The following is a 24,950-nucleotide window of genomic DNA, read 5'->3' on the forward strand; positions in this document are numbered from 1 at the left end:
GAGAAAGCAGGAATGGGGTGCTGAAGTTGCATGATCAGCCATGAACTCATTGAATGGTGGTGCAGGCTCGAAGGGCTGAATGGCCTACTCCTGCACCTATTTTCTATCTTTCTATGAGACATCAGCTGCTGACTACTTTTGTCTCAATATAACTGCAGAGGTGATCTAACGTCATGTTGGCACAGATCAAACAATCAGGCACCATTCTGAGATAGTGGACGTGATTGACAACGGTGTCCGAGAACTGAGAAGGGGACAAGGTAATTGAAGAGTTGCAATCTTCGGACAGAAAGATCATCGACCTGAAATGTTCACTCTGTTTCTCTCTGCACAGATGCTGCCTGACCTATGAGGTATATCCAGCATTTTCTGTTTTTGTTACAGCATACAAGTTGAGCTAGATTTCAAACAGTAGTTTGATCTACAGGGTAAGAAGTGAATCTACATTTTATTGTCCAGGTTTAGAGAAAGCAGCATCTTTATTATTTTATGCATCAACAAGGATAGAATGATGTGTATTTCAGGTTTAATTATTTACTGTTTATTCCACTGCCGTATGTAAATAAAATCGCTTATTGGTTCAATTTGTCAAGAGCATACTGAAGAGAAGAGAATCACGTGGCACCATACATAGCATTCCAGCAGGCAGTGTACAAAACAAGGCTTCTCCGTTACAATCTGTTTTTTTGACTATTTGTTCACAGAAAGGATTTGGAAAGAGCATTTCATTGAAATGTTAGGTTTTTAAAAAACAAAAATATGGGATGAAAAGTGTTTAAAATGCTACTGAACTAAGTTTTGATGTTATTTCCACAAAGAATGTAAACAATAAGCAATTCATGTTCTGCTTCAATAAATCGGTAAACACCTCACACGCACTGGCCGCGATTTCACCAACGGGTGCGATTGGTGATGTGTGGGGAATGCTCTCCCAGCTGCAGCCCGTCCTCCAACAGCAATCTTCCATGGCTGGGGCTTGTTAATCCCGCCCTGTGGGTTTCCCGGCCAATTACCTGTGCAGCATCAGGTGACTGCGGAGAAGGTTGGTGTTGTTGTTGGTGATGCTGGTGTGCCTGGTGATGTTGGTGATGGGGCTGATCGTGGTGGGATTATAAGGACCAAGATGAGTCCTTTTTCAGGGCACCAATGTAGCTGGAATAGAAGGCAACTGAGGTTGAAATGACAGAAGCGATCTGTCATTTATGAGAGAGTTGCTCCAAGGAGGTGACAGTGATTAGACAGTTCACTGCAAAGACTTCCAACTTGCATACAGCTTAAAATATCCTTCCAAATCCTGAAGGCTTCAGCTTCTGACATTGGAAAGTGAACAGCTGTCAAATGGTAGCTTTTATATCACTTGTCAACTTGCCAAAGCAGTAGAAAATCACTGAACCCGACTCCACCGACCTGGCGAGTTCCAAGAGGGATGGGAAACCCGACAAAAAGGAGGTAAAATTGTAAGTGCCTGCTTTTAACCATCTTAAATATCAATAAACTACCTGTTAAGTATGTTAATGAACTGGTTCACCACCTGACCCCGGGTATGTGATCAACACGCAGTACTGACAGCTGAGAAATTCACACAGAGGCGGTTTAGAACGAGATCCCAACCCGCTGTCAATCAGAGCCGTTCTGACAGCAGGCCCGCCTCCAAACCCCCACTCGCAGGGCAGGGAAGATTCCGGCCATTGTATTGGGAAGTCTCTGGTCCCAGGTTCTCGGCAGGGTGGTCTAGCAAGCCTTCCCTACTGGCTGTGAACATGGACGCAAAACAGAGACAGGAAAACTCACCGACAGTCAGATCCAGCAACAGTTGCAAAGTTAGTCACGGCTTTTTAAACCCCTCTCCCCATTCTCCACCCTCACCTCCGACAATAGGTGTGAGGAGCTCATGGACTTCTTTGTCTCTAAGATTGAGACCATCCATTCGGGCGCCTCTCCTCTTCCCTTCCTTCCCATAACTCACTTCTTCTAAGGATCCCTCCTGCCTTAACCCTGACCTCACATCTTTCTCCAGTTTCTCTCCGATCTCCCCTCATGACCTTCCCAAGCTCATCCTGTCCATGCGACCTACTTCCTGTTCCCTTGACCCTATTCCCACCAAACTGCTGACCACCCAACTTCCTTTTCTGGTTCCCATGTTAGCTGACATTAACGGTTCTCTCTCCTCCGATATTGTACCCCTCTCCTCAAAAACCAACCCTCGACCCCTCTGTCCTTGCATCTCCAACCCCCCTTTCCTCTCCAAAGTCCTTGAACGTGTTGTCACCTCCCGTATCCGCGCCCATCTTTCCCGCAATTCCATGTTTAAATCCCTCCAATGCAGATTCTGTGCCTGCCACAGTCCCGAAACAGCTCTCATCAAAGTCACAAATGACATCCTGTGTGACTGTGAAAAAGGCAAACTATCCCTCCTCATCCTTCTTGACTGGTCTACAGCCTTTGACACGGTTCATCACTCTATCCTTCTCCAATGTCTCTCCACCGTCGTCCAGCTGGATGGGACTCCACTCGCCTGGTTCTATTCTTATCTATCTAATCATAGCCAGAGAATCACCTGCAACGGCTTCTCGTTCCCCATCCCCGCCCCCCCCCACCTGCATCATTAGCTCTGGTGTCGCCCAATGATCTATCCTTGGTTCACTCCTATTTCTCATCTACACGTTGCCCCTTGGCGACATCATCTGAAAACACAGCGTCAGTTTCCACATGTACACTGATGACACCCAGCTCTATCTCACTACCACTTCTCTCGACCCCTCCACGGTCTCTAAATTGTCAGACTGCTTGTCCGACATTCAGTTCTGGATGAACAGAAATTTTTTCCAATCTCCGTTCCCTAGCCATTGACTTCAGCCTGAGGCTGAACCAGTCTGTTCGCAACCTTGGTGTCACATTTGACCCTGAAATGTCTCCACCCTTACCTCAGCTCGTCTGCTGCTGAAGCCCTCATCCATACATTTGTTACCTCGAGACTATTCCAACCCACTCCTGGCTGGCCTCCCACATTCTATCCTACGTAAACTAGAGGAGATCCAAAACTCGGCTGCCCATATCCTAACTCGCACTAAGTCCTACTCACCCATCACCCCTGTGCTTGCTGACCGACATTTGCTTCCGGTTAAGGAACGCCTGGATTTCAAAATTCTCATCCTTATTTTCAAATGCCTCCATGGCCTCGCTCTCCCTATCTCTAATCTCCTTTAGCCCCACAATCTCCCGAGATATCTGCGCTCCTCTAATTCTACCCTCTTGAGCATCCCTGATTATAATCGCTCTACCTTGGTGGCCATGTCTTCTGTTGCCTAGGCCCCAGGCTCTGGAACTCCCTGCCTAAACCTCTTCGCCTCTCTACCTCTCATTCCTCCTTCAAGACACTCCTTAAAACCTACCTCTTTGACCAAGCTTTTGGTCACCTGAGCTAAATTTTACTTATGTGATTCGGTGCCAAATTGTTTTATCTCATAATACTCCCGTGAAGCGCCTTGGGACGTTTCACTACGTTAAAGGCTCTATATAAATACAAGTTGTTGTTGTTTGAAAACAGAAAGCTGCAAGGGCAAGATTTCACTAGGCAATTTGCAGGAAATTAGTTTAGGTTATCTTGTTTAAGTTCAGTCAGGTACCCAATGACGTGGGGAAGGGTAGCACATTCATTATTTTATATTATATTATTACACAAAGGCAAGATGTACTGATTAAAAGGAAGTGAATCGAATCGTAATGCTGGCTATATAAGTCAACTTGCTGTGAAATAAAACAATGTAACTATCTGTATCTGGCCTTATCTTACCAGATGTCTTGGTCCGTTTTCAAAATGTTTGGAAAGGCAGACGGGGCCGTATGTAAAAGACACAAATATTCAGTTCAGATCACTAGGGCGTACGACTGTTACACCCGTTTTACACTCTTGTGTAAGTTAGATATTGGCTGGTGAGAGTCTACCCTGATAAGCGATGGTTGTAGCATCCACACATGGGAGTGACTGATGCCACTGAACCACAGAAGGCATCTAAATTAGTAAAACAGGACCCCTGGATTGTGCCATCATTTACCCAGATATTGTACAGCAAAGAGCCCAGTCCAGATATTAGGGGACTTGAGGTACACTTACTGCACTGGTCAGTAACTCTGTACCCAAGAAAATATCAAACTCAAAAATGTGACAGTGCTGAAACAGGGTACAATATTCAAATTACCGCCTTATCAATAATTTGTAGAGAATTAGTATTACTGCTTTCCTTTTGTACTCTGTGTCCTATTTATAAAACCTAGGATTTCATATGTAATTTCTATATTTAAAAAAAAAACAGCCTTATCCTCCCATCTTTTTAAGTAAAACTTAATTTTATCCTGTATTATAGCATCCAGAAGCTTACTCATTACCAAATTTAAGTTGACTGGTCTGTGGGTACCTGGTTTATTCCTTTCTCCCCCTTTTGATCAGAGGCATGATACAGTCAACCCTCCAGTTCTTCAGCACAACTTTGAAAGATTGTGTTCAGAGCTTGTTTACTCACCTGAACATTCAGGGCCTCGTGCCTTTGCCACTTTTGGGTTGCATCAATTTTTTTCAGCATTAGTTTCTTACCCTTAGTTATTCCATCTAATTGCTCCACCTTCTCCTCTTGCACGCTTTCAATACTTTTATTACGCAAATTACTACTCTTCCATGGAAAGTGAGGCAAAGTGCTTATTTAGTATCCCCACTATTCCTTCATCCTGTATCAGTTTTGCTTTTTCAACTCTAATTGGCCCCACTATCTTTTCTTTTCTTCAACTACTCTTACTTTCTAGGTGAAAGATTATGTATTGATCCAAATAGATAAAGAAAGCAGTATTATCACAAAATAAATCCACATGGCTGTGGAGCAAAGCTGATGTAATTTCAGCAGCATCATGCTGATGCTTTTGTTGCTGTGGTGATTTCATTAATGTTGCATCACTTTAATATCTAGCATTTCAACTTACACCAATGGGACATTTTATTTTGTGCTGCCGAACACTTGATACCATCTTCATCAGACAAAACCTCTTTCAACGGAAGTGGTGCTTCTGGAATATGCTGTTTGGTCAGAGCTGTGGAATTTGCCCTATACACCATGTCTGGATTCCACAACACTGATGGTAACACAATAATAATTGTAACTATGTACTCATCCAGCATTCCGGGGTTGCTCTAATTTCTGAAAGTGCACATGAAGGCTCGATGAATGCGTGGTTGAAATGAGCAAAGATACGCCCAGTGGTCCAATGACTCACTGCTCAAGGTTGCTCATGAAGAATGGTCACATGGGCAAATTCCCAGAGGACCCTGATTGCCTGTAAGTCATCATCATGGGCAGTCCCTCGAAATCGAGAAAGACTTGCTTCCACTCTAAAAGTGAGTTCTTAAGTGACAGTACAGTCCAATACGGGAATTACAGTCTCTGTCACAGGTGGAACAGACAGTCGTTGAAGGAAAGGGTGGGTGGGACAAGTTTGCCGCACGCTCCTTCCACTGCCTGCGCTTGTTTTCTGCATGCTCTCGGCAATGAGACTCGAGGGGCTCAGCGCCCTCCTGGATGCACTTCCTCCACTTAGGGCAGTCGGTGGGGATGTTGCATTTCATCAAGGAGGCTTTGAGGGTGTCCTTGAAACGTTTCTTCTACCCACCTGGGGCTTGCTTGTCGTGTAGGAGTTCCAAGTAGAGCGCTTGCTTTGGGAGTCTTGTGTCAGGCATGCGAACAATGTGGCCCGCTCAGCGGAGCTGGTCGAGTGTGGTTAGTGCTTCGATGTTGGCCTGATCGAGGATGCAAACGTTGGTGCTATAAAGAGAGCTGAAGTGCCGGGCCCTGGAACATCGTGGGCTGCCCCGACCTGTGTGACAACACAACCGCTGGTCGGGGCTATAAATGGAGCCGGAGCGCAGGGCCCTGGGACATCATGGCGGAGGTGCGGTGAATGAGGGTACGGGGCCCAGAAGAGCTGAGGGCCCAGGGGCAGCACGGACCTGCCCACGCTGCGATATGTGTGCGCATTAGGTCTGTGCAGCAGAGCAGGTCTCCAGTCGTCCTGGTTACTCCTTGCCACTGGATATAGGCCTAGCTCTGTCAAGCCCGTGTGGTGGCTGATGTGCAACGGTCACCACACGTTAAAAAAATTCACGCACAGGCATCTTCCACCCCCTCAACTGGAGTTCAGGACTGAAACATCAGGTTCTTCATTGAAACATCTGTGAACTCTCGTGGAAGCAAGTCATCCTCGTTCGAGGGACCGTCTATGATGATGATGTCCCCCCAGGGGATTTGCCCAGGATTCTTGCGGAGACATCGTTGGTGGTATTTCTCCACCCACACCATGACAGGAGCCGACGACTGCTGGATGGACCACCGCCTAATCCATTCCATCATCAACATCAACATAGCCCCAAAGCGGCAACGGCAGCGGAAGCAGTGCCGTAAAAAAGTCAATGCCGGGACACTCAAAGACTCAGCTAAGAGAGCCCTACACAGCCAGTGCCTCACTGCTAACCTGGCGTCCGTTGATGACCCCGAGATGCAGAATGCCCAGTGTGTTTGGTCTGCCCTCCAGGCCACCATAACCAATGCTTGTGAAGAGACGCTCGGTCACTCAACCAGGAAACATCAGGACTGGTTTGATGAGAATGACCAGGAGATCCAAGAGCTAATGAATCGCAAGCGCAGGCCCTGTAGACCAGTAGCAGAGGAGAAAAACTGGAGGAGGGATTTACTAAGGCCTGGATTTTCCAGGACCTACGGATGCATTCGTGCCCATAAGGACCCCGCAATTGTGATGTCAGGAATCTTCTTGACAGATCCAACGCATTCCCAGGAAATGGGCATTTGGGGGCAAGAGAGAGTTAGGCTATTTGCCCAACTACTGCCCGGCGAATGCCCGTGAAATTCTTACTCCCGCAAAAAACAGACTTTTACCAGCATAAGAATTTAAATGAACATAAAAATAACTTTTAAAAATGAAACATAAAAAAACCTGTGAAATAGGTTTAGGTTACTTCTAGCCTTTTTAAAATGTTTAAATTAATTTTTTTTAAATGTAATATTTGTTTTAAATATTTAATGAAATTGTATTTTAATTAATTTTAAATATGTAACTTCTTACTATTTATTTGGTATGTAAATGTGGTTTTTTATATGAACCCCATTCATGCTTATGGGGATTCCGTACAAATCCCCATAAGCATGAATGGGAATCCCCTTCTTTTATTGGTTGGGCTGCCACGTGATCCCAGGGGTGCTTTCGAACCCCGTGCGCCCCTGGGATACTTGGGCCTTTATTCTGGTGTTCCTGTAGAGTCGCAGGAGGGCGAGTCTCCATGGATCCCATGGCTGAAGGCAGGCACGGACTTTATTTGCGGATTAGAGGCATTTCCCTGTCGGAAGCCTCTGACCGCAAATTCATTCCCTAAATGTTTTCGGTAAGAAAAGATAATTGGTCTGTCTGAACTACCCTCCTAAATACATCCTTTCCTTACCATGATACTGGAAAGAATAGCCAGGAATTCATCCAGTCCTTTTTAAAAACCTGGCATGGTTTTCTGTGCCGTGGACCCCTCCCCACCCACTGCTGGTGATCCATGAAAATCAGTGGAACTAATTAAAATTCGGGTTTTTCAGTGGAACTGACAAAAACTTGTGCTAATATCAATGTTAAATACACCATTAAATGTTAAGCCTTGTTGAAATTGGGGTAACTGGGGTTTTAACAGCGTATTGACTGCTAAACAACCATTCTGACCCTGAAAAACAAATTGTTCTTTTTGTGAAGTGTCAAATTTCTCCATTATGATAAAAATTACAATTTTTAAAAAACAATTTAAAAAAAAAGTTTATTCACAGTATTTTAGCTTATACCTTATCCCCATGTGAAAGTACCAATCTTTATTTCGCTCTCTAATATTTTTAAAAAGCGAGATTAAAAGCTACTTTTTACTTCCCGGTTTGCTGTCTGTGGGAATTCGTCAATGTGATTGGCTGCTCAGATACTGCAGCACTATGCTCGGGATTCCCATTACACAGCACTACAATCAGTTGCATGTCGAGAAAGGTAAACTTTCCGCCATAGAGATCGCGTGATCTCTGTGGCAGCTTTCTTCGGGGCCAGCAGAGGGTGCCTTGCTTTGCCGCTGACTGCAAATTATGGGCTAAGGTTACCGAATTAAACTGTGTCCACCTAGCCCCCTGAATCCTCTAACCAACAAAAGCAGTTTCCTAGATTCAAATTCTCCATACCTATGAAAATCTTAAAAGACCCCTGTCAAGTCCACGACCCTCATCCTTCGCCAGAGAACAAAGTCCAGGGGTAGGTAATCTGTCCTCATAATTGGGCACTCTACATTCAGAAATTAGTCTTGTCTCTCTCCTCTGGACTCCAGCTGATAATTCTACATTTTTCCAGCGTCCAAAACTGAACACGGCGCTCTAGATGCAGCCTTACTATAAGGCCAGTTACAACTTCATCACCACCTTCGTTATGTTATACCTTGGCAATACATCCTATTTCATTTGGTTTCAGTTTCTTTGCCCAAAAACCTCTCTTTTAATTTAAATTTTGCTTGAATTTATCATTCATTTCCGTATTAAAAAGCAACATCATAAAATCCAGCTCTGGCTTATTACATCACTCGTATATGAGGTATGAAAATTAGATTTTCACAGTATAAACTGAAAAGTCCAATCAATGAAAGAAAGACTTGCATTTATAGAGTGCCTTTCGCAACCCAGGACATCCCAAAGAGTTTTACAGCCAATTAAGTGCTTTTCAAGTATAGTCACTGTTGTAATGTAGGAAACAGGGCAGCCAATTTGTGCACAGCAAGCTCTGCTCAAACAGCAATGTGATAATGACCAGATAATCTACTTTTTAGTGATGTTGATTGAGGGATAAATATTGGCCAGGACAGAGGAGAGAACTCCCCAACTTCTTTGAAATAGTGCCACAGGATCTTTTGTATCCACACGAGGGGGCGGATGGGGCCTTGGTTTCAACTGCAACAGTGGCATAACCTGAAAAGTTAGTCATTCATCAAAATATTAAAATTGTTGCACCATTCACCTAAGCATGCACAATGTACTGGTTCCAGCTTAACAGAGGTTCAAGCAAACATTATTAGACCTCAATCATTTTCTTGGATTTTTTATTTACAAAATGAAAAAACGTTGTATTTTTAATATAAAACTGCTCGTTGTTGTAACTGGGCATGCATGCTACAAAACTGCTTCCATAAACCAAGCAGGGAAGTAAATGCATCATCAAAGCCCAAATTATTAATATATTTTAATAAATGAATTACACAATTGTACACTTTTGTGTGTGAAATGTTATTACAGTTCACCTAGAATTGTTAATAGAAAATACAGAGTCTCATGTTTCGTAAATACGGGCGATTTAGAATCTTATATAATTCAAGGTCTTGTGACGAGTCTACATAAAAGTGCGGCCTCAGAGAGTTCACGCTTCATGGGGCAAAAAATCATGATTGACTCCAATAACCAAACATCAGGTGGACTAAATAGAACAATTAAAACATAGCAAAAACCACGAATGAGGAAAGCAATCAAATGCTCAATACTAGTTTAAAACTACCGCAACTGAACCAGCAAGTAACACAACTCAAATCAAATCATTCAAATAATTTTTTCACATTGCTATCATTATTTTCCTTCATTATCGAGATCAGTGTATGCAACTTGGAATAACATTTATCGCAAACAGAATTTACACAATTCTGGGGGAAAGAAATAAGTAAGCTGCGACAGGCGATGGGTGGGTCTTGGTCGGGGCCGGCAATGGTCAGGGAAGGGGCAGGCGATGGTGGGCCCTGGTCGGGGCAAGCGATGGTCAGAAGTAGGCCCTTGTTGGGGGCGAGTTGATGGTCGGGGCGGGGCGATGGTTGGCCGCAGGAGTGACAGTCGGGGCGGGGGCGGCGATAGTATTCTACTTCCACTTGAGACAACAGTCAGGGAGAAGGATGGAATATGTGGCACGGAAGCAGTTTGTGGCAGGGACCAAACATAATGCCTTCCGTTTTCCCCAATAGTGAGCTGGAGGGCATTAAGATTTATCGATGACTAGATTTTAGACAAGCCATCGGACAGCACAAAGGCAGTGAAAGGGGTGATGAGAGGTAGAACTGGATGTAACATTAACCAACACCAACATTTATAACTTTGATTAAAGCTATTTTGGTGCTCTGGAAGGGATGGGAGCCAGTTTTGAGGGATTTAAAAAGGTTGCCTCAGAAAAATGTGCATGGAGATGGGATACGTCAAGGGCCTTGAGGAGAAAAGGAAGTATAGAGATGGTAGTGTTCGTGATGACTGAGGGACTGAGAGATTTTACAATTTCAGGTAGCATGAGGTCCAGGGTAGGAAGTTGGGTGGTTAGGAGTTCAGTGGAATGGGGGCAAGGGAGCAGGAAGTATGTTTCGTATATGAGATGAGCTTCGAGAGGGCATTAAGCATTTTATATATGTACAGTGATTCTTTTCCTATATTTCTCACCATTGTGGGAGTTACCAGCACTGAAATAGACCAATATAAGCTATATTCTGATCAACTGAATCAGATCTCTCAACCTGCTCTGTTCTAAAGAGCACTCAATTAGCTCGGCTCTCCTCATAGAGGGCTCAATTTTGGCCCACCCCTTTTTTCGGCGCACTTACTGGAGATGCGGCGCTTTTCTCCGTTCAGAAATGCACTGAAAAAATTCCTCCCCACTTTGGCCGCTGTCCGGCCTCTCCCCGGTTGTTGCGCAGCCTGGCCAGTTGAGTCGGGGGTGGAGCCAGCGTCCTGCACTGAAAACAGTGCCGGGACGTCTGCACATGCGCATTGGAGTCGGGTCACGATGTCCACGCATGCGCAGTAGTGCCAAAATTTGGCAATCGGCCCAGCCCCTCTCTCTTCCCAAAGATGCCGCGTTCACTCGCTCTCCTCCTCCCCCCCTCCTTCGTTTGCAGCCCAGCCTCTTTCTCCCCATGGAACCAATAAGGGAATTAAGGGTTACGGAGAGAGGGTGGGTAAGTGGAGCTGAGTCCACGGCCAGATCAGCCATGATCTTATTGAATGGCGGAGCAGGTTCGAGGGGCTAGATGGCCTACTCCTGTTCCTAATTCTTATGTTCTTATGCCGCGTTGAATCCCAATGCCGATCGCTCCTGCCCCTAGTCCAGGTCGAGTGGCCTTCCGCACAGGCCGGCCCGCTGCCTTCTCGGGTCGAGTTTTAAGATGAAGGTAGGACTTCAATCTTTTATGTTATTTAATTCTTAGAACTTTTTGGTTGGTGGTTTGTAAGGCTTGGTGCTTTAGATGCAGGTCCTTTCCACTTTTATTTTTGCAGTTTAAGCTTCCATGAATGCTTGTGTTGTATAGTAAATTAACTTTGTGAAGTTTGTCATATAATGTCCTGTATAGCTGTTTGATCCTATTCACATTCTTTTAGTCATTAAGTTTCTTTATTAGTGACCAAATTAAATTTTAGTCATTTGAAACTCACTCGGCCAGGGCTAGGGGCGGGCAGGTAGGAGAACTGATAGTGCTTCTGCCTGGATGATTTCTATCAGTTCTCCTGCCCGATCCTCGCCTTGGCTGAATGGCCTCCGATGTACCTACCTGCGCTGATTTCTTTAACTCTCCGCAAGGGTTTTCTGAAGTGGCCACATAAGTTGGCCTAAGTAGATTTGGAGTAACTATTAGCTGGCCAAAGTTGCCTAAATGGGCAGAACTGGTGTAGGTGGCTGGTAACACCCGCTTTTGAGAAAAAAAACTAAATTAAAAACATCCTAACTAACTCACTTACACTGGTGCAAATTGAATGTACAAAATGGGGATTTTTAAGATGTGCCAGAAAAATCAAGTTACTTAAAAAAAAACGGAGCAACTCCCGGCCAAAATTGAACCGAGAGTTTCAACATCCTTTTATGGTAGGGCAGAAAAAGAATGGATCGAATATTCCATCTATGGACTAGCCAGGTTCATAATTACCTCTTTGCTTACATGTTCTAGATCCCCATTTATAAAAAATTAAGATTGCATTTATTTTAGCAGCTTTACCAACTAAAAATCTATGTGGCTGAATCCCCAAGACTCTCTGCTCTTCTACTCCTTTTTTAGTGCACTTGTCCTCTCCTTATTCTTCCTCCCAAACTAAATCATTTCTATCTGACATTTCTCCACAGTAAATTTCATCTGACATCCATCATCTCAACCTACGAAACTATCCACCCCGTCCTCATTAATAATATGATTTAATATAACATTTTGTTTGAAAGTGATTTAGTTAAATCCAAAACTAGTGTCTTAAATCGAAACAAAGCAAACTAATAGGTATGAGGGGCAAGTTGGCTAAGGGAGATTGGGCAACTACATTAAACGGTATGATGCTAGACGAGCAATGGCTAGCATTTAAAGAATTAATACATAATTCACAACAAACATACATTCCTTAAAGGCACAAAAACCTCACAGGAAAACTGTGGCTAACAGAAGTTAAAGATAGTATTAGCTCAAAGAAAGAGGCTTATAATGTTGCCAAAAAGAGCAGGAAGCCTGTGGATTGGGAGAATTTTAGAATTCAGCAAAGGAGGACCAAGAAATTGATAAAGGGAAAATAGAATATGACAGTAAACGGGCGAGAGACATAAAAACAAACTGTAAAAGCTTCTATAGGTATGTATAAAGGAAAAGATAAGTGAAAGTAAACGTGGATCCCTTACAGGCGGAGACAGGAGAAATTATAATGGGGAATAAGGAAATGGCAGAGAAATTCAACAAATACTTTTGACACAAAACACCTCCCGGAAATAGTGGAGAACCAAGTGTCTAGCGAGAATGAAGAACTGAAAGAAATTATTATTAGTAAAAAATATAGTACTGGAGAAATTAATGGGACTGAAAGGTGAAAAATCCCCTGGACCTGATGGCCTATATCCATGGGTTTGGAAGAGATAGCTATAGAGATAGTGGATACATTGGTTGACATCTTCCAAAATTGCATAGATTCTAGCAAGGTTCCCCCAGATTGGAAGATAGCAAATGTAACCCCGCTATTTAAGAAAGGAGAGAGAAAATGGGGAACTATAGACCAGTTAGCCTGTTATCAGTAGTAAGGAAATGCTAGAATTTATTATTAAGGATATGGTAACATGGCACTTAGAAAATAATAGGATTGGGTAGTCAACACGGATTTATGAAAGGGAAATCATGTTTGACAAACCTGTTAAGAGTTTTTTGAGGTTGCAACTAGGAGAATAGATAAAGGTGAACCAGTGGATGTGGTGTATTTGGACTTTCAGAATGCATTCGATAAGGTGTCACCCAAGAGGTTATTAAACAAAATTAGGGCTCATGGGATTGAGGGTAGTACATTAGCATGGATTGAGGATTGGTTAACGGTTAAGTTTGCTCATGATACAAAGCTAGCTGGAAATGTAAGTTGTGAGGTGGATGCAGAGGCTTCGAGGGAATGTAGACAGGCTAAATGAATGGACAAGAATATGGAAAATGGAATATAATGTGGAGAAATGTGAAGTCATCCACTTTGTTAGAAAAATAGAAAAGCAGAGGGTTTTTTTTTAAAAAACGGTGCGAGATTGGGAAATTTTGGTGTTCAGAGGGTCCTGTGTGCCCTTGTACACTAGTCACTGAAAGTTAACATGCAGGTACAGCAAGCAATTAAGAAAGCAAATAGTATGTTGGTCTTTAATACAAGAGGATTTGAGTACAAGAGTAAAGATGTCTTACTGCAATTATATTGGGCCTTGGTGAGACCACATCTGGAGTATTGTGTACAATTTTGGTCTCCTTACCTAAGGAAGGATATACTTGCCATAGAGGGAGTGCAACAAAGGTATTGTCCGACAAGGAGGGATTGAGTAGACTAGGCCTATATTCTCTAGCGTTTAGAAGACTGAGATGTGATCTCATTGAAACATACAAAATTCTTACAGGGCTTGACAGGGTAGATGCAGGGAGGCTGTTTCCCCTGGCTGAGGAGTTTAGAACCAGGGGTCACAGTCTCAGAATAAGGGGTTGCCATTTATGACTGAGATTGCCAGAAATTTCTTCACTCAGAGAGTGGTGAACGTTTGGAATGATCTACCCCAGAGGGCTGTGATGATTAGTCGTTGCATATATTCAAGACAGAGATCGATAGATTTTGGGATATTAAGGGAATCAAGGGATTATGGGAATAGTGCAGGAAAGTGTTGTTGAGGTAGAAGATCAACCATGATTTTATTGAATGGCGGAGCAGGCTCGAGGGCCTGAATGACCTACTCCTATTTCTTATGTTCGTATGTCCTCTTTAGCTAGCTGGCTTCAAGACAGAAAGCAGAGTATGGGTAAAGGGTAGCTATTCAGAGTGGCAGAAGGTAGGCAGTGGTGCTCCACAAGGATCAGTACTGGGACCACTGTTGTTCACAATTTATATCAATGATTTAGACTTTGGAATCAAAAACATAATGCCTAAATTTACAGACACCACCAAATTGGGAGAGGGTATAGTTAATACTGAGGAGGACTGCAACAAATTACAAGAAGATATTAATAAACTTGCAGAATGGGCATGTAATTGGCAAATGAAATTCAACACATAAATGTGAGGTATTACATTTTGAAAAATAGGGAGGTCACATATTACTTAGAATATAAAAATCTAAATGGGGTAAAGGAGCAAAGGGATCGAGAAGTACAAATACACAAATCACTAAAAATATCAACACAGGTTAACAAGGCCATAAAAAAAGCAAACCAAGCACTAGGGTTTATTTCTAGAAGGATAGAATTGAAAAGTAGTGAAGTTATGCTAAACTTGTATCAAGCCTTGGTTAGACCACATTTGGAGTACTGTGTACAATTCTGGTCGCCATATTTTGAAGGATATAGAGGCACTGGAGAGGGTGCAGTTCTGGATTTAGTTTCAGCGAATGAAGCTGGGCAGGTGGAAGGAGCATCAGTGGGAGAGCATTTTTGTAGTAATGATCATAATTCAGTTAGTTTTAGCATAATTATGGATAAGGACAAAGATAATATAGTAGTAAAGGTTCTAAATTGGGGGAAGGCCAATTTTACATGGTTGATAAATGATTTCGCAAAAGTGGACTGGAAACAGCTACTTGAAGGTAAATCAGTGTCAGAGCAGTGGGAGGCATTCAAGAGGGAGATACATGGAGTTCAGGGTAAACATGTTCCCACAAAGAAAAAGGGTAGGGCTGCCAAATTTAGACTCCTCTGGATGACAAGGTGCATACAGGATAAGGTAAGGCAATAAAGGGAAGCTTATATCATATATCGAGAGCTCAATACTGCAGAAATCCTGGAAGAGTATAGAAAGTGTTGGGGTGAATTCAGAAGGAAATTAGGAAAGCGAAGAGAAGGCATGAAAGAATGTTGGCAAGTAAAATCAAGGAAAACCCAAAAAGATGTTTTATAATTACATAAAGAGCAAGGGGATAACTAAGGAAAGAGTAGGGCCTATTATGGACCAAAATGATTATCTATGTGTGGAGGCAGAGGATGTAGGTAATGAATACTTTGCGGCTGTCTTCACAAAAGAGTTAGACGATGCTGACATTGAAGTTAAGGAGAAAGCGAGTGAAATATTGGATGGGATAAACATAGTAAGAGAGGAAGTATTAAGGGGTTTAGCATCCTTGAAAGTAGATAAATTACCAGGACCGGATGAAATATATCCTACGCTATTAAAAGCAGGGGAGGAAATTGCAGAGACTCTGACCATTATTTTCCAATCCTTCCTGGCTACAGGAGTGGTGCCAGAGGATTGGAGAACTGCTAACGTTGTAACTTTATTGAAAAAGGGAGGAAGGGATATAGCTGGAAATGTAAGTTGTGAGGTGGATGCAGAGGCTTCGAGGGAATGTAGACAGGCTAAATGAATGGACAAGAATATGGAAAATGGAATATAATGTGGAGTAATTACAGGCCAATTAGCTTAACCTCTGTGGTGGGCAAATTATTGGAATCAATTCTGAGGGATTGTATAAACCTTCATTTAGAAAGACACAGATTAATCAAGGACAGTCAGCATGGATTTGTTAAGGAAAGGTCATGTCTGACTAACTTGTTTGAATTTTTTGAGGAGGTAACAAGAAGGATAGATGAGGGCAGTGAGTTTGATGTAGTCTACCTGGATTTTAGCTCGGCTTTTGATAAGGTTCCGCATGATAGGTTGATCAAAAAAGTAAAAGCCCATGGGATCCAAGAAAGAGTGGCAAATTGGATCTAAAATTCGCTCAGTGGCAGGATGCAAAGGGTAATGGTTGACTGGTGCTTTTTGCGACTGGAAAGCTGTTTCTTGTGGGGTTCCACAGAGCTCAGTACTTGGTCCTTTGCTTTTTGTACCATATATTAATAATTTAGCATTAAATATATGGGGTATCTTAAAGAAATTTGCAGATGATACAAAAATTGGCCGTATGGTTGACAGTGAGGAGGAAAGCTTTAGACTGCAGGAAGATATCATGAACTGGTCAGTTGGGCAGAAAAGTGGAAATTGGAATTCAATCCGGAAAAGTGTGAGGTATTGCATTTCAGGAGGGGCAACAAGGCAAGGAAATACACAATAAATGGGAGACTACTGAGAGGTGTGGAGGAACAGAGGGACCTTGGAGTGTACGTCCACAGATCAGGTCAATAAGGTAGTTATAAAGGCATACGGAATGCTTTCCTTTATTAGCCGATGCGTAGAATATAAGAGCATGGAAGTCATGCTAAAACAGTTTACAACACTAGTTAGGCCACAGCTTGAGTACTGTGTACAGTTCTAGTCACATTACAGGAAAGATGTGATTGCACTAGAGAGGGTGCAGAGGAGATTTACGAGGATGTTGCCAGGACTGGAAAGTTTTAGCTGAGCAAAGATTGGATAGGCTAGGGTTGTTTTCTTCGGAACAGAGGAGGCTGAGGGGAGATTTAATTGAGGTGTATAAAATTATGAGGGACATAGATAGAATGGATAGGAAGGACCTGTTTCCCTTAGCAGAGAGGTCAATAACCAGGGGTCATAGATTTAAAGTAGTTAGTCGAAGGATCAGAGGGGAAATGAGGAAAAAAAAATTCACCCAGAGAGTGGTGGGAGTCTGGAACTCTCTGCCTGAAAGGGTGGTAGAAGCAGAAACCATCATCACATTTAAAAAGTACTTGAATGTGCACTTAGCCATGACCCTCAGGGCTACGGACCTAGTGCTGGAAGGTGAGATTAGGCTGGGTAGCTCTTTTTCGACTGACACGGACACGATGGGCCGAACGGCCCATCTATATCCTGTGTAGTCCTCCAATATGAGCAACGAACGTCACAGAAGAACAGCTGTTCATCATAGAAATTTACAGCACGGAAGGAGACCATTTTGGCCTATCGTGTCCGGGCCAGCCGACCAACAACTATCCAGCCTAATTCCACTTTCCAGCTCTTGGTCCGTCGCCCTGTAGGTTACGGCTCTTTAAATGCACATCCAAGTATTTTTTTTTTAATGTGGTGAGGGTTTCTGCCTCTACCACCCTTTCAGGCAGTGAGTTCCAGGCCCCCACGCCCTCTGGTGAAAAAATGTCCCCTCATATCTCCTCGAATCTTCCCCCTAAATTATTTTAAATCCATGTCCCCTGGTTGTTGACCCCTCCGCCAAGAGAAACAGGTCCTTTCTAACCACTCTATCCAGGCCCTTCATAATTTTATACACCTCAATCAGGTCTCCCCTCAGCCTCCTCTATTCCAAAGAAAATAGACCCAACATTTCCAATCTTTCCTCACAGCCAAAATTCTCCAGTCCAGGCAACATTCTTCTAAATTACCTCTGTACCTTTTCCAGTGCAATCTCATCTTTCCTGTAATGTGGTGACCAGAACTGCACACAGCACTCCAGCTGCTGCCTAACCAGTGTTTTATACAGTTCAAGCATAACCTCCTTGCTCTTGTATTCCATGCCTCGACTAATAAAGACAAGTATTCCATATGCCTTATTAACCACCTTATCTACCTGGCCTGCTACCTTTAGGGATCTGTGGACCTGCACTCCAAGGTCCCTTTGTTCCTCTATACTTTTCAGTGCAGTACCGTTAATGTGTATTCCCTTGCCTTCTTAGCCCTCCCCAAATGCATTACCTCACACTTATCCAGATTGAATTCCATTTGCCACTGTTCTGCCCACCTGACCAGTGCATTGATATCTTCTTGCAATCCGCAGCTTTCTTCTTCATCATCAACCAACCACACAGCCTATTTTGGTGTCATCTGCAAACTTCTTAATCATACCCGCAACATTCAAGTCCAAGTCATTTATTACATACCACAAAAAGCAAGGGACCCAGCACTGAGCTCTGCGGAACCCCACTGGATACAGCCTTCCAGTCACAAAAACACCCATCAATCATTACCCTTTGCTTCCTGCCTCTGAGACAATTTTGGATCCAACTTGCCACTTTGCCCTGGATCCCATGTACTTTTACTTTCATAGTATCACAGAAGTTTACAGCACGGAAGGAGACCATTTCGGCACTTCGTGTCCATGCCAGTCAACAAGAGGCTATCCAGCCTAAGCCCACGTTCCAGCTCTAGGTCTGTAACCCTTCAGTTACAGCACTTCAAGTGCATATCCATGTACTTTTTAAATGTGGTGAAGGTTTCTGCCTCTACCATCCTTTCAGGCAGTGAGTTCCAGACCCTCTCAACCCTCTGCATGAAGAAATTTCCCCTCAAATCCTTCCAACAATTACTTTAAATTTATGCCCCCTGGTTGTTGACCCCTTTGCTAAGGGAAATAGGCCCTTTGTATACACTATATCTAGGCCCCTCAATTTTATACACTTCAATGAGGTCTCCTCTCGCCTCCTCTGTTCCAAGGAAAACAAACCAAGCCTATCCAATCTGTCCTCATAGTTAAGATTCTCCAGTCCTAACAACATCCTCGTAAATCTCCTCTGTACACTCTCCAATGCAATCACGTCCTTCCTGTAATTGTGGTGACCAGAACTGCACACGGTACTCCAGCTGTGGCCTAACCAGTGTTTTATACAGTTCAAGCATAACCCCCCGCTGCTCTTCTATTCTATGCCTCGGCTAATAAAGGCAAGCATTCCGTATGCCTTCTTAACCACCTTATCCACCTGGTCTGCTACTTTAAGGGATCTGTGGACATGCACTCCAAGGTCCCTTTGTTCCTCTACACTTCTCAGTGTCCGACCATTTAATGTGTATTCCCTTTCCTTGTTAGCCCTCCCCAAATGCATTACCTCACACTTCGCCAGATTAAATTCCATTTGCCACTGTCCTGCCCACCTGACCAGTTGATTGATATCTTCCTGCAGTCCGCAGCTTTCTTCTTCATTATCAACCACACAGCCGATTTTAGAATCATCTGCAAACTTCTTAATCATAGCCCCTATATTCAAGTCTAGATCATTGGTGTATATCTCAAAAAGCAAGGGACCTAGTACTGAGCCCTGTGGAACCCCACTGGAAAAATCCTTCCAGTCACAAAAACATCCATCAACCATGAACCTTTGCTTCCTGTCTTTGAGCCAATTTTGGATCCAACTTGCCACTTTGCCCTGGATCCCATGGTCTTTTACTTTTGTGACCAGTCTGCCATGTGGGACCTTATCAAAAGCTTTGCCAAAATCCACATACATATCATATGCACTGCCCTCATGAACCATCCTTGAAAAATTCAATTAAGTTAGTCAGACATGACATTCCCTAAACAAATCCGTGCTGACTGTCCCTGATTAATCTGTGTCTTTCTAAATGTAGATTTATCCTGTCCTTCAGGATTTTTTCCAATAATTTTCCCACCACTGAGGTTAGGCTGACTGACATGTAATTACTTGGTCTATCCCTTTCTCCCTTTTTAAACAAAGGTACAACATTAGCAGTCCTCCAGTCCTCTGGCACCACACCTGCAGCCAGAGAGGACTTGAAAATTATGGTCAGAGCCTCTGCTATTTCCTCTTTTGCTTCTCTTAACAGCCTGGGATACATTAATCCAGGCCTGGGGATTTATCCACTTTCAAAGCTGCTAAGCCCCTTAATACTTTCTCTCTCACTATGTTTATCGCATATAATATTTCACATTCCTCCTCCCTCATTGAAAAGTCTGCATCGCCCCTCTCTTTTGTGAAAACAGATGCAAAGTGTTCATTCAGAATCATACCCACAACTTCTGCCTCCACACACAGATTTTCTTTGTGGTCACTAATGGGCACCACTCTTGCTCTAGTTATCCTTTTGTTCTTAATGTATTTATAAAACTTATTTGGGTTTTCCCTGATTTTATTTGCCAACATTATTTCATGCTCTCTCTTTGCTTTCCTGATACCTTTTCTAATTGCATCCCCCTGCACTCCTCTAGAGTCTCTGCAATATTGAGTTCTCGGAATCTGTCATAAGCTTCCCTTTTTTTCTTTATCTTACCCTGTGTGTCCCTTGACATCCAGGGGGCTCTAGATTTGTTAAGCCCACCCTTTTTTTTCAGGGAACTATACCTTATGTACCCTCAGGATCTCCTCCTTGAATGCTTCCTACTGCTCTGACACTGATCCACCATCAAGTAGCCATTGCCAGTCCACCTTGGCCAAATCCCATCTCAGCTCAGCAAAATTGGCTTTACCCAAATTGTGATTTTTTTCCCCCTGGTCCACCGTTGTCCTTTTCCATAATGACCCTAAATCTTACTGAATTATGATCACAAGCCCACTGATACCCCTTCCACCTGCCCCTCTTCATTCCCTAAAACCAAGTCCAGAACCGCCCCCTCCCTTGTTGGGCTTGTTATATACTGGCTAAAGTTCTCCTGAATGCATTTTTAGAATTGTACCAGAACCAGGAGGTCACAGTCTAAGGATAAGGGGCAAGCCATTTAGGACCGAGATGCGGAGGAACTTCTTCACCCAGAGAGTGGTGAACCTGTGGAATTCTCTACCACAGAAAGTTGTTGAGGCCAATTCACTAAATATATTCAAAAAGGTGTTAGATGAGGTCCTTACTACTAGGGGGAATCAAGGGGTATGGCGAGAAAGCAGGAATGGGGTACTGAAGTTGAATGTTCAGCCATGAACTCATTGAATGGCGGTGCAGGCTAGAAGGGCCGAATGGCCTACTCCTGCACCTATTTTCTATGTTTCTATGTTTACCATTCACGCTACTTTTTTCCTCCAGTTAATATCAGGGGTTTGTGTGAACAACATGGTTGAAATAATTTAGAAATTGTGCAAAAATGCAGTTTTAGCGTTTTGTATTTGTTTTGCAGAACGTTTTAGCTCCATTTATGATTTCATATTTTAATAGAAGTAATTTTCTTGGCATAAACTGAAATTTCCGTCTTTCGTCTATCACCACCTCGTGCAATGAAGTTCATTTCTCAACAAAGTCGAACTGATAAAGCCTATTTAGCCTGCTGCCTGACTGCATCTTCCCGTGTGATCTGACGGTTTACCGCAGCACATTCACTGGCCTGTGATGATGATGGGGGGGGGGGGAGAGGCGCAGCCACGTGAAACAGCTCGAGCTAAACTCCAAACCTCCGGCGTTCCCCCGTCCCCGGGAGCTCACTGTGCGTACAGCCCGGGCCCGGCCGCGCTGCCATGGTTACCTGCAGTAAGGACTGTCCCCGGAGCACTAAGCGCAACATGTCGGCGGCTCCAATCCCGCAACTAGCGGACAGGAAGCACGGACCCCCACAGCACCGGGCTGCAAAAGGTTTACTCCGACAGGCAACAGAGAGCAGGCGCCAGGGGTTCCGGCAGCAACCACAACTCCCCTCCCCCTCTTTTTCTTAAATTCACATCTCGTAACTCTTGACCTACCGAATCACTCACTTCTGAACCATCGCCAATATTTTTAAACATACTTGTACTTATTGCTGATTATAGTTTTCCTTTAACACAAATACGTTTAGCCAACCCTCCAGGATTGTTCTGAAGTCTCCACGAATTAAAGATTCGTCTTCTGGAGTAATCCAGAACAAAAAGTAAGTGGGACATTTAAAAAAAGTTTTTTTTGGTCATTTTCTTTTTACACTTTCGTTTATTAATTCTAAAATTATTGGAGATAGGAAAAAAGGCTCTGCACGCAGTTGGGGCAGGTGGTCCTGTGATCACCATCATAGAAACATAGAAACAGAAAAAATAGGTGCAGGGGTAGGCCATTCGGCCCTTCGAGTCTGCACCGCCAACCCACCTTCATCACTTGGAGTGCCAAGGAATAAAGGATAGGTCACAGACTGACCTTCTCTCAAGCATGGGCCTCATGTGCATTTATACTGTGTAGTAAGGACCTATCAATGGCGACGAGAAACTGGGATTTAAACCACGTGAGCATGGCCACTAGTAGAACAGACGAGAGGGACTGTGTTAAGGAATGGTTGGGACAGAGATTCAACATTGTTAAAGCAGCACACAGTTCTCCAGGCAGACAGGGGCAATCAGGCATGCCCCAACATGTAGTCGAACCCAGATGGGGAGTTCGACAGAGACAATGGCAAGCTGAATGGCGATTCACGCCATTGCAAGGGACAATGCGGCCAGTAATGGGGCCATCAACACCTGTTAATGACGCACTCAAGGAAAATAACAGGGGCAGTCAGGGACGATCGACTGGCAAGGAACTTTTTGTTTCCAACAACAGCTCATGTTAGAGGCGTGGAGGCACACACTCAGCCGGAGTTTGCAGAGATGAGCAAAATACCTGCAGAAATTGCAGAAATGAACGCTGGGGGAAATCGCTGGAAGCTGAAGTTCAGCGAGTTCATGTGGAGCACGTATACAGTTCATACATCAGGACGCCACCGATAATGATGAAAGTGCTCCTCAATGGCATCCCAGTATCAATGGAGCAAGACACGGGTGCCAGCCAGTCTCTGATGGGTATCAAACAGTTCGGAAAGTTGTGCGCTTCCAAGGCCAGGAGGCCAAAATTATCGCCGATTGACGCACAGCTACGGACTTACACAAAGCAGATCATTTCGGTGCTAGGCAGCGCCACGGTAGTCGTGACCCACAAAGATTCGGAGAACAGGTTGCCACTCTGGATTGTCCCAGGGGACAGTCCTGCACTACTGGGGAGGAGTTGGCTTGCTGTCATGTACTGGAAATGGGGCAATGTCAATGCAATTTTCTCTGTGGAGCGAGTATCATGCTCACAGATCCTGGACAAATTTAACTCACTATTTCAACCCAGCATCAGCACTTTCATGGGGGCCAAGATAGTGATTCACATAAACCCGGACGCCAGGCAAGTACACCACAAGGCCAGAGCGGTGCCGTTCATGATGCGGGAAAAGATAGAAGGCGAATTGGACCGCCTGCTGAGGGAAGGCATCATCTCGCCAGTCGAATTCAGTGACTGGGCGAGCCCGATTGTGCCGGTGCTCAAGGCGGATGGGTCGGTCAGGATATGTGGTGATTACAAGGCCACCATCAATCGGGTGTCACTCCAAGCCCAGTACCCGCTACCGAAAGCGGAGGACCTCTTTGCGATGCTATCCGGTGGCAAACTTTTTTCAAAATTGGACCTGACTTCCGCTTACATGACCCAGGAGCTGGCGAGTGAGTCGAAGAAGCTGACCACCATCACGACACACAAGGTGTTGTTTGAGTACAATAGATGTCCGTTCGGGATTCGCTCGGCTGCTGCGATCTTCCAATGAAATATGGAAAGCCTCCTCAAGTCGATTTCAGGGACAGTGGTTTTTCAGGACGACATCCTCATTATAGGTTACGATACTGAAGAATATATCCACAACCTGGAGGAGGTGCTACGCAGACTGGACCGGGTAGGGCTGCGACTGAAAAAGGCGAAATGCGTCTTCCTAGCTCCAGAGGTGAAATTCCTGGGGATGAGGGTAGCAGCAGACGGGATCAGCCCAACTGCGTCCAAGACGGAAACGATCCAGAGAGCACCCAGACCCTGTAACACGACGGAGCTGCATTCGTTCCTGGGGCTCCTGAACTATTTTGGTAACTTTCTTCCCAAATTGAGCATGCTGCTAGAGCCGCTACACGTGCTCCTACGCAAAGGTTGCGAATGGGTCTGGGGGGACAGCCAGGAAAGGGCTTTTAATAAAGCACGCAATTTGTTATGTTCCAACACTCTGTTAACACTATACAACCCATGTAAGAAACTTGTGTTAACGTGCGACGCGTCATCCTATGGTGTCGGGTGTGTGTTGCAGCATGTCAATGTCAAGGGTCAGATTATACATGGGTTACAATGCTGGTTGAATACATGACAATATCTAACTCTCTCTTGAATATATCCAATGAACTGGCATCAACAACTCTCTGCGGCAGGGAATTCCACAGGTTAACAACTCTGAGTGAAGAAGTTTCTCCTCATCTCAGTCCTAAATGGCCTACCCCTTATCCTAAGACTGTGTCCCCTGGTTCTGGTCTTCTCCAACATCGGGAACAATCTACCCGCATCTAACCTGTCCCGTCCCATCAGAATCTTATATGTTTCTATGAGATCCCCCCTCATCCTTCTAAACTCCAGTGAATACAGGCCCAGTTGATCCAGTCTCTCCTCATATGTCAGTCCGGCCATCCCGGGAATCAGTCTGGTGAACCTTCGCTGCACTCCCTCGATAGCAAGAAAGTCTTTCCTCAGATTAGGAGACCAAAATTGAACACAATATTCCAAGTGAGGCCTTACCAAGGCCCTGTACAACTGCAGTAAGACCTCACTACTCCTATACTCAAATCCCCTCGCTATGAAGGCCAACATACCATTTGCCTTCTTCACCGCCTGCTGCACCTGTATGCCAACTTTCAATAACTGATGAACCATGACACCCAGGTCTCGTTGCACCTCCCCTTTTCCTAATCTGCCACCATTCAGATAATATTCTGTCTTCGTGTTTTTGCCCCCAAAGTGGATAACCTCACATTTATCCACATTATACTGCATCTGCCATGAATTTGCCCA

General features: G+C 44.1%; 1 protein-coding gene across 1 annotated transcript in view; it reads right to left on the minus strand.

Moving 5' to 3' along the window:
- The window catches only part of stoml2 (stomatin (EPB72)-like 2), a 53,247-nt gene extending 31,522 nt beyond the window's left edge, over window positions 1-21,725 (minus strand). The window contains exon 1 of the mRNA XM_070862508.1: window positions 21,619-21,725. Coding sequence (XP_070718609.1) covers window positions 21,619-21,657 — 39 coding nt within the window. The 5' untranslated portion in view covers window positions 21,658-21,725. The remainder of the gene's footprint in view (window positions 1-21,618) is intronic.
- Between the last annotated feature and the right edge of the window lie 3,225 nt (window positions 21,726-24,950).

This window comes from Pristiophorus japonicus, chromosome 2 (assembly GCF_044704955.1).
Source record: "Pristiophorus japonicus isolate sPriJap1 chromosome 2, sPriJap1.hap1, whole genome shotgun sequence".
Classification (NCBI taxonomy): domain Eukaryota; kingdom Metazoa; phylum Chordata; class Chondrichthyes; family Pristiophoridae; genus Pristiophorus; species Pristiophorus japonicus.